Raw genomic sequence first — 15,792 nt, forward strand, 5'->3', positions numbered from 1 at the left:
TTAGTTATGGTCAGGAATCTCAGTGTGACTCTGGACTCCTCATTTTCATTCTTTGAATATATTTCTTCAATGTCCCAATCATGTTGTTTCATTCTTCATAGTATTCAGAGGTTTCAAATCTTCCCCACTAATTCTGCCGTGCTACTCCTTGTTCAAGCAATGGTTCTGCTGAACTATTACAACTCCCTCCTGGCGGGGCTTTCTTTAACCATTATCCAAAATTTCCAGCTCCTCCACATGTTATCTCCTCAACTGGTTTCTCTGTTCCTGTCCACTTCTCCTCTATTTCTCTCTGAATGTTTCTGCTCCTCACCATCTCCATTCTGTGGCCTCTCCATATATCCTTCTCCATTATCCCTCTGCCATTCTGTTGACCTGTTGCCAGGCATGCCAAGACTGGACAATGCTTCTCCATTCTTCCACCAAAGTTGTGGAACAACCTCCCTTTCGCTCTTCGAAACTGCATCTAATTTGCTCATGTTTAGCCATCCTTTGAAAACACTCCTTTTCTGATTTTAGTTTTTATGATACTGATTTTTGCCCTAGTCTAGCTACAGGTACAATTATATAGCAATTGTAGTGTAAATTTATGTTGATAGATAGATAGATAGATAGATAGATAGATAGATAGATAGATAGATAGATAGATAGATAGATAGATAGATAGATACTTTATTAATCCCAAGTTGTCACTTAAGCATTAAATTAGAGAAGTAAATGTTCATTATATTAGAATGAGAATAGGAATATACCTACATTTACAACTGTAATGTTAATTTCTCTGTTAAGTTGTAATGTGTTAGAAAGTAGTGTTTATAAAGTTAAGCATTCAATATCTGGGAGGATATATGAGAGGAAGTAAGATTGTTATTGATTTGTTTTTGCCTGACCTTGTGCTAGCAGCTGCAGAGAATACAGCTTGTATTTGGAACAGAAATCTGCCTCCATCCAGTTCTTTTAGTTCCCAAAAAGGATTCCATCCATCCTGAAAGAGAAAACCTTGTTACAGTAGTACTAATTCCTCTTGCTCAGTTTTCTTCTCATTCTTTGTTGCTTTTACTGCTTGCACCTAATCATTTCTGCATGCATTATAACTTGTTTTGTACGTTGCCTTGTACATTAGCATCTGCTAAATAAATAATAATAATAATAATAACAATAACAATAATAATAATTTAAAATTCTGGCACTTTAGATCTGCTTTAAATGTAATAGCTTATTTATCACACTATTTCTACTGCAGAACACATCCTAATGGTCCAAGAATTGCCTTTGTTAAGAAAATCCATAAAACAACTCTTAACTTGAAGACGGCCCTCAGCTCCTTCGCGAAATCAATGCACGTTCTCGACAAACATGCGGAACCTATTCGCCGACAGATTTTTCTTTGCCCGGACGTTGTTTTTCACCGAACCGGAAGCATCTCAAGCGGCAGATCTGGAATAACCACGCGAGTTAGCGCTCAGCGAGACATCGATGATGATATCCGCCGGGTGAAGTGCTGAAGAGGAAGAACCAGGAAGGACTGAAGAAAGAGATTCCGTTTAAATACGAAACTGTTAAGGAAAAATCACCACGCTATAGGATTTGGTAACTTTGGCCGGAGAGGGTGATTTTTAATTCACTGCCCGTTTCTGTGTTTGAATCTTCAAAAACGGGAAAAACAACAAAAATACGAGGTTAGTGGGAGTGGTCCTGTCCTGCCCTGTACTATATGCGTTTTCGAAAGGTTGAAGTTAGCGGGTTATTCGACAGGCTATAAAATCACCGTACATTGATTTCTGATATTACACCAGAGCAGTAATTTAAAAGATGAATTACGTTTTGAATGCATGTGAATTTTTCCCGGCAGAGCGCACGTAAGCTTGTCAAATTCACCGGTAAACTTGGCTCTTGCTTATTCAGAGTACGGTACTGGGCATTGTAAACGGTTACATTTCATCGTGTCCTTTTTACGTGAATAGATTTGGAATAAAAAATGACTTCTTTGTTGAGCTGCATGTGTATTTTCCTAGCCCAATTAAGGTGAATGTGTTAAAATACTAGTCAAAGTAGCGGTACATCTGGCACACCCTCACATCTGCTGCATTGGGCGGCGTGAGTTCCCGGGCACTCGATAGAGTTAAATCGCATTAGACTGCAACAATGCTTACATTACCTTCGCGACCAACAACGATTCTCGTCTGAAATTGCCGTTGGCATTTGCTCTTCGGGTATTCGCGTCAGATTTGCAGGCAGACACGGCGCACCAGTGATTCTTCAGCACTGCGGCGTTTTAACCGGAATTTCGGTTGGTTTCATCGCGTTGGGCCGCTGTAGGTTGCAAAGAAGTTCAATCAGAATACAACACGTATATATAATATATGCATATGCTTTGGACATTGTATTTCATATATGCTTTCATTTTTACTTCTTATTAGAATCAGAATTCACTTTATTGCCCTGGTACTGTTGTGCATTGCAAATTCGTCTTGGTAGTATTGATGCAAATATAAGGCCAACAAAAATATTAAGAGGTGAATACAATTAAATATGCAAAAAAGTTCACGTTGTCCAGTGTGCGGGTATACACAGATAGTGAGTAGAAACTGAGACCTGGTTTGTCAGAATAACTACACGGAAAGCAAACTGTTTTGGTGACGTACTGTTTCAGTATTCACCGCACAAAGGCGTTTGTCAGAGGGAAGTCTTTGGATTAGGCGGTGCCCTGGGTGTGTTGGATCAGCAATGATCTTTGCAGCACGATTCCTTAGCCTGGACTCATACAAGACTTATGCCTTTGATCTTTTCGCTCCAATGATGCACTGCAAGTTGGCCATAGCCTGAGCAGAGGCAGCTCTAAACTAGCCAGTTACACTGAGGTTAGAATGGTCTCGATAAGGGCTTTGCTGTACTGAACCAATATTGCAGATTGAATTTCCTCCGCTGCTGCAAAAAGAACATTCTCTGATGGGCTTTCCTGATAACACATGTGATGTTTTTGTCTCACTTGATGTTTTGTGACTGAACAGAAACTTGAATGACTCTGCTCTCCCAGCTGTTTATAGCAAGTGATTGGTAAACGGCTGGCTGATTCCTGAAATCTGTAATCATTGTTTGAGTTTTTTGGGTGTTAAGATCCAAATTATTATGAATGCACCTCTCTTTTCAACCAACTCTTTCACCATGGAATTAAAAAAAGAGTAATGCATTGCACATTAGAATATGCTTTTCCATCCACACCAAAAATAAAGGCAAAAATTGATGAGATTTTTTTTTTCAAAAGTGAGGTAATGGATAGAAAGTTGTTATGTTTGCTGTTTAGTGTTTTTTTTTTTTTAAAAAAAAGTATTTGAAATAAGCTCAATGTTCCATACAGAAAATCAGTGGAATTGCGTGGTGCTTCATTTGATGTGCTTAGTAAACAAGAACAATAGACTTCATATTCATAACACGCAGGAAAATGGGAGACATTACTGTTGTATCACTATGTGGCTGTTGAGGTTTAAGGATGAATGGCTAAGGCAGAGTGAGCCAGCACTTTCAAAGCATGGCCGCAGTGGTGAACAGACATTGCACAGATATATAGATACTAGTTGTCTTTTATGCATAGTCTAAATTTCCCACAATTGCTTCATATTTGGACATTTTGTTTTTTCATGTTAGGTTTTATAGATATTTCATTACTTTTTAAGAGCTGCTAATTCAGATAATTTAGTAGATCTTTTTTTTTTTTTGGTTAATGTAGCCTAATAAGTAAAGAGTTGGACTTGATACAACAGATGTAACACTTATTCTGCTGCCGCTACCTCACTACCTTTCTTGTGCTTAACATTTATGACAGCAGTAATGATGAGGATGAGGTTAGCAGCCTGCGCTGATACAGCACCCACATGACAAACCAACTCAGGATCCCAGATTAGGACTGTTCTGCTATTATAAAGCAATATTTGGTCTTGTTTACTATAAACTGGATGATGTGAAATAAACTGAATATTATGATTTTGTAAACCGTTTCAAAATGATGTTGTCCTGTTTAAAATAAGAATTAGTTCAGGTTTGAAAAGTGGATAAAAGTGAGTGTATGCCTGTGGGGCAGTGGGTGGTGCTGTCAGCAGAATTGAAAGTACAAAATAATGAAGGTAAATTACTGTCATTGAATTTTAGTAATGAGAGCTCAAGACAACCAAATTAGACTTGTGTAAAACAGAAGATTGGAGCATGGAATTAAAACTGTTATTAATGTGGGCATTTGGTGTTGGAAATGTCGTTATAACATAGTCTCTGATTTTCCATAATCCACCAAAGGTCTATGTGTGTGTTGGGTGAACAAGATGTTAATGTGTTCACACTGGAACTATCATTCATCGTTTTTCCTAACATTCTCCTATTACATTACAAACTTGTGTGTCCAGAGCCTTTTTCAATAGTAATGGCACACATCCAGAGTCACTCACAATGGGCAAATTTAGAGTCGCCAATCAACTTAACTTGCATATATTTCAGATATAGGAAAGTTACAGGTATCCAGAAGAGACCCCACTTAGATATAGAGAAAATATGCAAACTTGAAATGGGTCAAAATTTGATCCTAGAACTCTGAAGCGGTGAGGATTAATGCCGACCTTGTATACCACTGTGTCATCCATTCTATCTGCTGTAATTTAATATAATAGTGAGCGTTATTCTTTTGCAAAAAAATACAATTTGCATTAGACTGATTTGTCTTCTGTTTCACTGTTTGTATTTTCCTAAATGAGAACTCTCACTTCCCTAGCGTATCTATTTTTGGAAAGAATGAAACAAGCATTTTGGTGATAGACGCCAACCTTCAGTTAAAATGAGGAGTTCGAAAAAGAACCGGAGAAGGAGCAAAACAAAACACTAAGTGGATATAACATGAACGGGCCATTAAAGGACGGAGAGAAGAATTTTTCACTTGAACACTGAATCCCTTTTTGTTTTGGCATTGGCCACCTTGAAGAATTATCCGGCATGTCTATTCTTGGGCTGCTGTTGTACAGCAAGAAACAAACAAACATAAACATCTATGCGTGGAAGAGTGTGTGTCTGTCCGGCCTGGAAGTGAGAGGTGGAGTAGGGGTAAGGGGAAACAGAAAATTCGCTTAGCCACTAATAACACAAGCGAGGTCAGCACGTCAGCAAAACTAAACCTCAGAAGAAAGGCAAAGTCACTTAGCCAAATGGTATCCCTTTTACTTTTCCTTCTGCTGCTAATGCACAAGAGAGGTGAGCACGTCAGCAAAACAAATCCTCCTAGGAGAGAGATGCCCAGAGAGTAGTTCCTTTCAATTACCTGACATCTCTACGTTTCAGTGTTTTTCTGACGATTTCAATAGTTTCCAGGACCCCTGGCTTTTTACAGCACGGGCTTACACAACTCATTCTCATATATATATATATATATATAATAGTATTGTTAGCATGCTATTTAATGAATATAAAGGAAGTGCATACATTTTTAGTTATTTGTTAAGGTTGACTTGATATTCTGAAATAATACTTGTCAATTGAAGGTTCATATATTGTTTGTGGGTTAATTACTTTGAACATATTAATTTCATATTTTTTGTTAATAACTTAGCTTCGAATGGAAGTGAAACTTTAAGCAATACTGCTTTGTTCTCTTAGTTTTGGATATTTAGATCATGGAGCAGTCAGAAGAATCAGCCCCTGAATCAGGCCCAGAGGAAGTGAATCCAGTGTTCTTCCAGCAGCTCAGAGAATTAGACATTCCAGAAGAAGCTGCTAAGCAGGTAAAGGAATCCTGTAACTCGGCTTTATAACTTTCACAGTAAATTTTTATTTCAGTAGAAGCTTTTTTTCATTATTAATCTCTCTGTGTTACTTTTGAATAGGGTTCTGTGTAAAGGAAGCTTAAATCTTCCGTTGATATTTTCGTATTTTGGCAGATTAAAAAAAATATATATATATTTTTAAAAATTTTTAAGTCCAGACATTTATGATATACTACACAAGGTAATATTTGAATGATGGTGGCTGTCTATGAAATGTGCATGTGTTCTGAACTAGTTGGAAACCATTTTGGAGAAATATGTCCATGTCAATTGCATAATGGAATTTTGTAAATTGTTTATGATATGATTTTGAAAAATCAAAAAGATATAGCTTTCACTTTGAATCCTAATTACTAGATCAAATATTAACTGTGCAACAGAATATTCAGTGACTGCAGCTGTTGCCTTTTCTGATTCAGTATGCAACCAAATTGCCCAACTCGGTTGTATAGAGATATTAAATGAACTGATGGGTTTACACTTTATTGCCTGTGGACAGTGTCGGCAAACTGTTGACCTAGTCTGCTGGAGGACTAGTAATGTCATGCTTATTTTGTGCTGTCATGCAGTGTTAGTCTTTGTTATGAAAGTGCAATGATTGCTGATATAGCAGGCGTAATCTTGGACATTGACACCACCATGGTATCTTAAATGTTGTTTGTATTGCAGACTAGGGAATGTTAACAGAGGTGAAATGCACTTGGAAGAAATAATAATAATTCTTTGCATTTATATAGAGATTTTTATAGTGAGTGGAGAGCCACTTCAGCTACCACTAATCTGTACCATCCATCTGGATGATGCAACGGGAGATATACTCCACTCTGTCTCTTCTAAACAGGCTGCTGTGGTGTTGAAGAGAAAAGTTATGAAGAGGTGTATGGGATATGAAATGAGTTCAATGAAGATGGAATACAAAGAAAACTGAGAACTAACTGAAATATGAATGACCAGGTGAATGTCACTGAGGAAGATAACTGAAAAGCTGAGAAAAGGGACTTGTGCGGAGGCAATAAATGCTGGTGTAAGGAACAATTGACTGAAGTATTGTGGGTCTTTACAGTGAAAAATGGAAAACTGATAGGTTAAGAGAAGTGCTGTTAAGCAGGTGGCTGGTCAGGAAGAAAGGGTATGGATGGAAGTGGTGGTACATGACCTGAGAAGGATTGGTCTCACCTTTTGAGGACCAGAGAAATTAGAGTAAGGTAACTGGCTAAAGTGGATAAATCCACATAGCAGATTTTAAGAAGATGGTGGTTATTTTACATGTTTTACTGGTTGCAGAAGGTTGTCGCCTACCAGTTGTCCGTCCAATCCTAATAGAATTTCTAGGATCTTCATAATAATGATGATGTTACAGTTTGGAATTTTCTGATATGGCAATGTGCTATGATGGACTAGCAACCAGATTTGTTGTCCTAAATCTAGATAAACTATTAAATGTTATGCCTTTTTTGACCACTAAGCCTTTACCTTCCGTTTGCATCTTCTTATGTGAACTTGTGTTGAAATGATATTGGATTATTTCAAATGGCTTGTCATACGAGGAAAATTGGACTCCAGAAGAAAAAGCTTATGGTCCCTTTGGAATTGCCTGGATTTCTGCATTAGGTTCATGAACAAATGGTCTGGTTTCAAGCTAAGCAAACACAATTTGCTTAAACTACTAATACACAAACAAGTGTACACCCTGTTGTCTAAACTTAATGTATTACTTAAGCAGTCAGAGGATCAAGGCTGGAAAAAATATTTGAACTAACACATCAAACTTCCTTCAGCAGCACTGACCTCCACCAAAACATCCCCTGTAGCTGTTGTGCACAACTTTTGGAATTGCTTAAAACTCAGTATAAAAATTCTCATATTTTTTTTGTTAATGGCCTACAATTATCATTTTGCTTTTGAATATTTTTAATATTACTGATGAAAGACTGCTGTAATTTAATATTTCAAGGTCTGTTCCTTACATCCACCAAGAACCACAGTGGCTTTTCAAAGTGAAGTTATGATGCTTGTTCAGTTGCAGGATTTTTAAATGTGTTATTCCTCTGTGATGCGGTGCATTATGTTGTGTTTACAATAAACAGCCTTTGTGTGAATAAACCAAGTATGATGATGGATATTGGTCATCACAAAATAATGCACAATTTAGAAAGGAGTCAAGAAATGTGTAGGAGTATTTTACTTCAGTAATTTAGCAACATGTAATTGCTCAATGGAATTTGTCATGTTTGATTAAGACATCAAAGTAACACTTGGCATAATGTGTGATTTCAGTACAGAAACATGTGCATGGCACTTAAGTGAACTAATATTGGATCTGGGTGCAGAACGTCAGGTTATTTACTAAAAAAAAAACTTGCAAATTTCACAGGTGACTAATATCATTGTTTTAAATCTATCCTCCAGTTAAACTGCACCATTGAATTGTCATAAATATACAAATCTGGCAAATGTAACAGCAAAAAACTTTTTGAAGACTTTCTTGTTCTGTTTATATTTTAGGCTCTTTTGCGTACAAGGAATGTATCAGCTGAGGAGGCAGCCATGTATTACTTTAACAGATTGGAGAATGAGGTAGTGTTTTTCTTTTAGCAATTCATATAAGTTCTAATAGATTGCTTGCCTTAATTATGTCTGTTTTGTAAAGTGATTATAAATGGTGCTGCTGCGTTCTATCTGACACCCAATTTGAGAGGATGGCCACATTTGCATATTACACTGACAAGATGGTTTGCATTTTAAACATAAAATCGTGATACTCACTTTTTGTGTCTCTCTTAAACTTAACTTTTATTACTCTGCATGATGAGGCTTGCACAGAAAAGTGCTGTGTAAGTCATATGTCAGTTGAGGTCTGAACTGAGCTTACTGGTTGAAATTTCTGAAAATATATGAACATAAATAATTATTTACTGCTAAGGAGAGTGCTGTTATCCTTCAAATTCCAATTAGATCTTAATGAGTAAATAACCTGAATGGATTATTTTTTATATTTGGATTTGATCGAAGGGAAAAGCTCTTTGACTCATTGTATCTTTTGGTTCAATCCCCAGGTATGGGACCACATCTTAATACCTGAGTGACTTTTAAATTGCAGACTTGGTGTAACCCCATCTTTCCATTAAAGTAACACACAACAGTTCAGACATATAAGAAATGCACCAGTGGTGTCACACTTTAATCTTGATATTGTAATGTTTTGCTGTGATTTCTTTACATTTATGAATTACTTTAAATACATCACTAATCAGCTTTGAATATTAGTAATGAAAACAATACAATAAAACAAACTTAGTCATTTATGTATTTTTGGTTTTAAAATATTTTGTGAATGTTGGTGCTGTCTTGGGGCTGACACAGTGCAGGCAAGGTAATAAAATTAAGATCTTTTGTACAGCATTATACAGTAGATTTAAGTTTCAGGATTGCCTACTTGGAGGACCCTATGCAAGCCTTAAGAGACGTATACTTCTAAAGTTTTGTTACTCATATAGAGATCCGTGACATGCCGTGATTATTGATTAAACATACTCTGTTGCTTCATTTTACAGGAGGAAAGTGATGAAGATCTCTGGTTCAAAATGGTATTTGTTGTCAACATGGAGCTATCAATGGGTGTTGGAAAAGTGAGTGTCTGTTTTTGTATTAAATAAATTCAGTAGATTACAGTCTAGAATTTTATCTCCACAAAAATTGACTTAAACCGTGTTTCTCCTGTATTTAAGCACATTGTATTGGGTGAGATTATTTGCAGTTGATACGTGTTATAAATCAGAATATCCATAGTTATCATTTGCCTTTAAAAGTAAAAATGTATAATTCCACGCCACTGTAATGACACAGGTGATTGCTAGCCTTCAACAATTTTTAAATTGCTTTGTTTGTTCAGGTTGCAGCACAGGTTGGACATGCCGCTGTAGGACTGTACCAAGCCTTACAGGAGAAAAATAGTTGGCGGGAGATGGCATGGAAATGGGATCAGGCTGGGTAGGTTGACACCATGAGTATTCTGTCAGGTTTGTTTTAAGTGTTGATATTCTGTAGCTGTCCTTTTGGCTTTAGAAATGAAGCATGTAATAAATAGTACTATCACAGCCAAATTCCTGATTATGGGACATTGTGTATTAATAACAGTTAATACTTGTACTTAGTGTGACTCTTTCTTAAAAAAAATTCTTTGCTGTGCTGGTATATTTTGAGTATTTTATGTTACACAATATTGTCATACCAAAATGAGTCCAGTTTATTTTTAAACCAAGTAAGTTCTGTGGTATTTTTTCTTGTAATGTCAAGGTAATTATTGGTCTGTGTTTTTTAAGTGTCTTTAAGTGCTTCAGTGTTCAATCGTCTCAGTTTTTTACTTTTTCTGCTTACAGAGCTAAGAAGGTAGTGCTGCAAGGCACAAACACAGCCCATCTCCTAGAACTTCAGGCCTTGGCAATGAGCCTTAACCTGCCTACCTATCTGGTGCAAGATGCAGGACGTACTGAGGTGAGTTGGGGAGTCAGTGTTTTTCACCACGGAAGCTTGTATGTCTTTTGGAAGAAAATGTATAATTATAATTTTTAAATACAATGTTAAAGTAGACTTGACACATACTTTCAGATAAATATTCATACAAAAAATTGTACAAACCATTTAATTTTAACACAACCGTTGGTTTTTGGCAAAATTTCCTTAAGTGTATTGAATACTGTGATCAAAATGTCCCCTTGTACTTTAGTGTTACGACTGTTCCTTTAAAAAATTATTACTTTAATTTAGAAGTTTTTTTTTATGCTGTACAATCTTGTCATGCCAAAATGAGTCCAGTTTATTTTTGAATCAAGCATGTTCTGTGGTATGTTTTTTTATAATTTTAAACTAATGATCTCTGCTTTTTAAGTGTCTAAATTAAGTCAAAAGTCAAAGCGAACTTTACCGCCATCTCAACCATATACAAGTATGCAGATAGACGAAATTGCGAAGCTCAGGGTCCTCAGTATAACAACATGAAGTGCAAATAATAAATTAAAAGTAGAATTAAAATTAAAACACAAACAAGACATTGTGCAAAGACAAGACAAAGTAGTAGCAGCAATATTGATGTGTAGTTAGCAATATGAACATTGATGCAATGTATGGTATTTGCAATCTAGAAACATAAATATAGTCAATAGATATGTAATAAAATAAATAAATAACAGCCATAGATAATACAGAAATTATCAGTGTATGATAATAGTTGGTTAAGACGTGTGTAAACAATGACAGGTCAGAATGTTTCACAGCAGAAGGATATCAAGAATGTCAACATACTTAAAGGTCAGTAGGAGATTTTCAGTTCTTCTCTACATGCACACTCGTCTTTGCAGGAAAGTGGCTTGCATGTATAAAAGTTTTGTTTTTAGAGGTGGTTGAGGCTGTGTGGAAGATCCCAGGGGGCACCATAGTGTTAAGGAGTCTGACAGCTTGGGGGTAAAAACTCTCCTGCAGCCTGGCAGATCTGGCTGTGATGCTGCAGTATCTTCTCTTGGATGGCAAAAGTGTGAAAAGTCCATGTGAGGGGTGTAAGGGGTCCTGCACAATGCTGCAGGCCTTATGAACACTGTGTTTGTAAAATATGGCCTGTAGTGAAGGGAGAGGCACCCTAATAATGTTCTCTGCTGTCTTCACTATCCTTTGCAGGCGCTTGCGGTCGGATACGTTGCAGTTGCCATACCAGACCATGATGCAGCTAGTCAGAACACTCTCAATGGTGCCTCTGTAGAACATGGTGAGGATGGAAGGGGAAGACGTGCTCGCTTCAGCCCCCTCAGGAAGTGTAGTCTCTGCTGGGCTTTCTTGATTAGTGATGAGGTGTTATGCGTCCACGTAAGTTCCTGAGTTATGTGCACACCGAGGAACTTGGCACTCCTAACAGTCTCCACATCTAAACCGTTGATGCTGAGTGATGTGGTTGGTGTTGTGCATGGCTGTGCAGTCGTGAGTCAGCAGGGTGAAGAGCAGTGGACTAAGCATACAGCCCTACGGCGCTCCAGTGCTCAGTGTGATGATGCTGGAAGTGTTGCAGCCCATCTGAACTGACTGGGGCCTCTGTCAAGAAGTCCAGGATCCAATTGCAGAGGATGGTGGAGATTAGTCTTTATGTGTGACATGACTAACCTTTCGAAGCACTTCATGATGATTGGCATGAGTGCAACTGGTCGGTAGTCATTCAAGCATGTCACTGATAACTTCTTCGGCACTGGCATGATGGTGTTTGACTTGAAGCATGCTGGGACTGATGACTGTCACATTCTTTGAGCACATGACCAGGTATATTGTCAGGTCCTGCAGCCTTGCATGTATTGACTATGGATAGAGTGCTCTTCAAGTCAGTTATGGAGAGACAGAGTACCTGGTCAGTGGAGGGAGGTGTTGCTTTTCTCGCAGGCTCTTTGTTCTGCGCCTTAAACCATGCGAAGAAGTTGTTCAGCTCATCTGGTAGGGAGGTATCATCATCACTGCTGTGTGGGTTGGGTTTGTAGTTTGTAATTGTCTGAACGCCCTGCCACATACGATGTGTGTCTCTGGTGCTGCTGAATTGTTTGTTAATCTTCTGCGTGTACGCCCACTTAGCTCTCCTTATAGCACAAGACAGGTTGGCTCTGACCACCCTGAGGGCGGCGTTGTCTCCAGATCTGAAGGCTGCATTTCTGATCTTGAGCAGCTTGTGCACTTCTCTCGTCATCCAGGGCTTTTGGTTGGCTCTTGTGGTAACATCATTGGTAACCGTAACATCCTCTATGCATTTGGAGATGTAGCCAGTCACAGAGTCTGTCTACTCCTCCAGATTGATTGTGTCACAGTCCATAGCAGCCTCCCTGAAAATGTCCCAGTCGGTCAATTCGAAGCAGTCTTGGAGAGCTGAAACAGCACCAACCTGCCACACTCTGATGTTATTGCGGGCTGTTTTAGTGCCCTTCAGCAGGGACTTGTATGCAGGAAACTTGCCGATATGGTCTGTATAGCCGAGGTGGGGGGCAGGGTATGGCCTTGTAGGTGTCAGGAGTGCTCATGTAAACATTGTCCAGACAGCTTACCCCTCTCTAGTAGCAAAGTTCACATTCTGGAAGAAATTTGGGAGAACTAACTTCAAGTTGGCATGATTGAAGTCTCCAGCAATAATGAAAAATGCCTTGGTGTGCGTTGTTTGCAATTTGCTGATGATCTCGTAGAGTTCTGCTAGTGCCTGGTTAGCATTTGTGCTTGGCGGGAGGTAGACGGCAACCACCAGCATGCAGCTGTACTCCCTTGGCAGGTAGAAAGGCTGGCACCTTACCGATAAAACCCTCAATCAGTGGGGAACAGTGTCGCGCAACTGCAGCAGTGTTCGTACACCACTCTCTGTTCACATAAACACACAGTCCCCCAAACCACAGGTCTTACTGGACAAAGAGGCGTCTCGGAAGATGGTCAGTCCGTCTAGCTGGATGGCCCAGTCTGCAATGTTTTCCTGGAGTAATTAAAACAAACAAGTGAAAGATTATAGAATACCCAGCTGCCAGTGCCTGATATCTCCAAGTACATGGACAATGTATAATTGATCACAGGCACAGGTAATTAAATACATGCTGTGTATTCAAGTTGTGATGATATTCACTTGTAAAGGTAATATGCATTTTACTGTTTTTGATTTTGCTTAAAGAACTTGTGGTGTTATTATTTTTTATTTTTAATCTTTTTTGTATATTTTTATTTGCAATAGGTTGAAGCGGGGTCCCACACCGTTTTGGCAGTTATGGGTGAGGAAGAAATGGTAAACAATGTCACAGGAAGTCTGAAATTGCTTTAAAGAAAGAGCTGGTCTGTGTAGAGAATATGCCACTTCAGGCAGAGTGGAACAAGATCCGTATTGAGCTGCAGCTGGAGTTCCCTGGCATGTGGGACAAATGAACATACAGCCATTTTTCTCAGTTATTTTTGAGGATGCTATGAAGTTCCTGAGCAGGCTGGTTTCAGACAGAATGTTTTAATGAGAATCTGCAGCGAAGAAAGTTAAGAATTTGTGGATAAAAGCATACTTTAGATTTTAAGAAGAAATTAAACACTAGCAGAAACTAGTTCCAACCTCACCCCCCTATCCAGAATACTCAATTATGCAGTGATTAGTAATTATTGTTCCTCAAAACGTCTAAGCCTTATATAGCATAGCAAAAGAACATAAAGATATATATGATAAAGGAATACTATATTATGATTTGTGTTTTCATTCCTTTCCAATTTCCCTCATGTCATCAAAAGTCCTATAGTACTAGTCAATCAGAAGGATATTAACAAAAATAAAAGGGGACATTTTACATAATAGAGGTATTCCTGAATGGTTAGTTTTATCCAATTGAAGGACTATAAACCCAATAATTTTGCATTTGTTAAATGTCAAGTGTGTATGTGTGTTATGCAACACATAAGAGATAACTCTTCATGTTTTTGTTTTGAATATTTCATTTCAAACAACTTGTTTCCATTCATGTTTAATGGTACATATTAAATATGACCGCATTAGTAATTGCTCAAAATAGACTAGTAAACGTATTTCCAGCATGTATTCTCTGTTTGCAAAATGGTAATGGATAAAATGCGTTCATCTCAAATTTCAATTTGTAAAGTTGCCCTTCATAGTAGTTTTGTTTAGCTCTGTGAAAAAGACCCCTCATAATGAATATTAGTACAATTTAGTTAGTATTTTACTTGATGTTACTATTAAATAATTATGCTTTTTTTTTTGATTTGTGAAAATAAGTCATTTTTATCAACCGTATGAAGGAGCCAGTTCAGCACAGTCCCAGGTTTTATAAAGTTTTAAGTCATAGCACATAAACAATGGACATATTTGCATTTTGCAGTGTTTTTTTCCCCTTGGAATCAAGTTTTTTTTGTGCAACTACTTTGTTTTAAGGAACATCTAAAAATTACTGTATATTCATATTTTTGTAAACTTGTTCAAAGATCCTACTGTACATGCAACAAATACAAAGAAAAGTCTTATGTAATAGATATTAACTTAATGTCATATAGCATTATGGGATATTACTGAATGACAGATATTTGTACAGTATGAATTAAACCCAAGGAAATAAAGATAAGGCCGATTATAATATTAAATATGGCACATTTGATCTTTGCTTTTTGGCAGATTTTAGATGTTGTCTACTGGCATTTCTCTAAAACTGATATACTGTCTCATAAATCTATTAATGCAGATCCATAGTTTAAATTGTTCCATGTGCCATGAAAAAACAATTAAAACATAGGGGCAGATTAAAGTGTTCTTTTGTGGAAAGTTCACTAGCTATAAATGATACTGGTATTCTTTATAGCTATTGCAGTGAAAGCATGTAATAGCATATTGATGTATTCTTGTAGATACAGGTATCAATTATAGCCAAGTGAAATATGAAACACATCAAAAAATATTTCTGTGCCAATAATGTGGCACAGTGTACTGTTATAAAGAAATGTATGCTTAATAATGTGTAAGTTGACTTTTTTTTCATCTAAATGGTTAGTGTTTCAGATTAAACCTGCAATGTCATTCTCTGGAAAGGTCATCAGCGTTTGAGGTAGAATTATTGAGGCAGCTGTAAATACTTTTACAGGTCATTAAAAAGTGAATTATGCTGGTGTAGAATACTGAAAAAATCAAGAACACTGACCGTAAAATCAAGAATATTTAAACATGACTGCCATGAATTAAATTCTTCATTTACAATAAACAACAGATTAAGGCATATTGTATATAGATTTACAACATTTGGCTTAAATATTTGCAAAGTAGTATTAAATACTTGGAAAAAAAATTGTGCCCTTGTTTTCTTTTTTACTTTATTATTTAAAAAGTTGCTTTCTCGTGTTCAGTAATTGAGAAATATGATGTGTAAGGAAATCTTTGACATGATGTGCCTTTGATGCAGTCATCTGTAGGGTATGGAGACTCCTGTGTATGCTCACTCGCTACATTTTCTCACAA

The 15,792-nt window shown here is 37.3% G+C and overlaps 1 protein-coding gene across 1 annotated transcript; it reads left to right on the forward strand.

The window, feature by feature from the left end:
• Window positions 1–1,480: 1,480 nt before the first annotated feature.
• si:dkey-19e4.5 (UBA_like_SF and PTH2 domain-containing protein) lies at window positions 1,481–15,448 on the forward strand. The gene is made up of 7 exons (XM_039771096.1): window positions 1,481–1,679; window positions 5,632–5,756; window positions 8,304–8,375; window positions 9,353–9,427; window positions 9,691–9,788; window positions 10,178–10,292; window positions 13,531–15,448. Exons 2-7 carry the CDS (start codon window positions 5,649–5,651, stop codon window positions 13,615–13,617), a joined length of 555 nt encoding a protein of 184 aa, XP_039627030.1. The 5' UTR covers window positions 1,481–1,679; window positions 5,632–5,648; the 3' UTR covers window positions 13,618–15,448.
• The last annotated feature ends 344 nt before the right edge of the window (window positions 15,449–15,792 follow it).

This window comes from Polypterus senegalus, chromosome 12 (genome assembly GCF_016835505.1).
Source record: "Polypterus senegalus isolate Bchr_013 chromosome 12, ASM1683550v1, whole genome shotgun sequence".
NCBI classification, from domain to species: Eukaryota; Metazoa; Chordata; class Cladistia; order Polypteriformes; family Polypteridae; genus Polypterus; species Polypterus senegalus.

Coding starts and splice junctions, on each gene's coding strand:
- si:dkey-19e4.5 (XM_039771096.1), top strand. CDS start 5,649: ATGGAGCAGTCAGAAGAATCAGCCCCTGAATCAGGCCCAGAGGAAGTG. Junction 5,757..8,303: donor CAGAAGAAGCTGCTAAGCAG/GTAAAGGAATCC, acceptor TTTATATTTTAG/GCTCTTTTGCGTACAAGGAA. Junction 8,376..9,352: donor TTAACAGATTGGAGAATGAG/GTAGTGTTTTTC, acceptor TTCATTTTACAG/GAGGAAAGTGATGAAGATCT.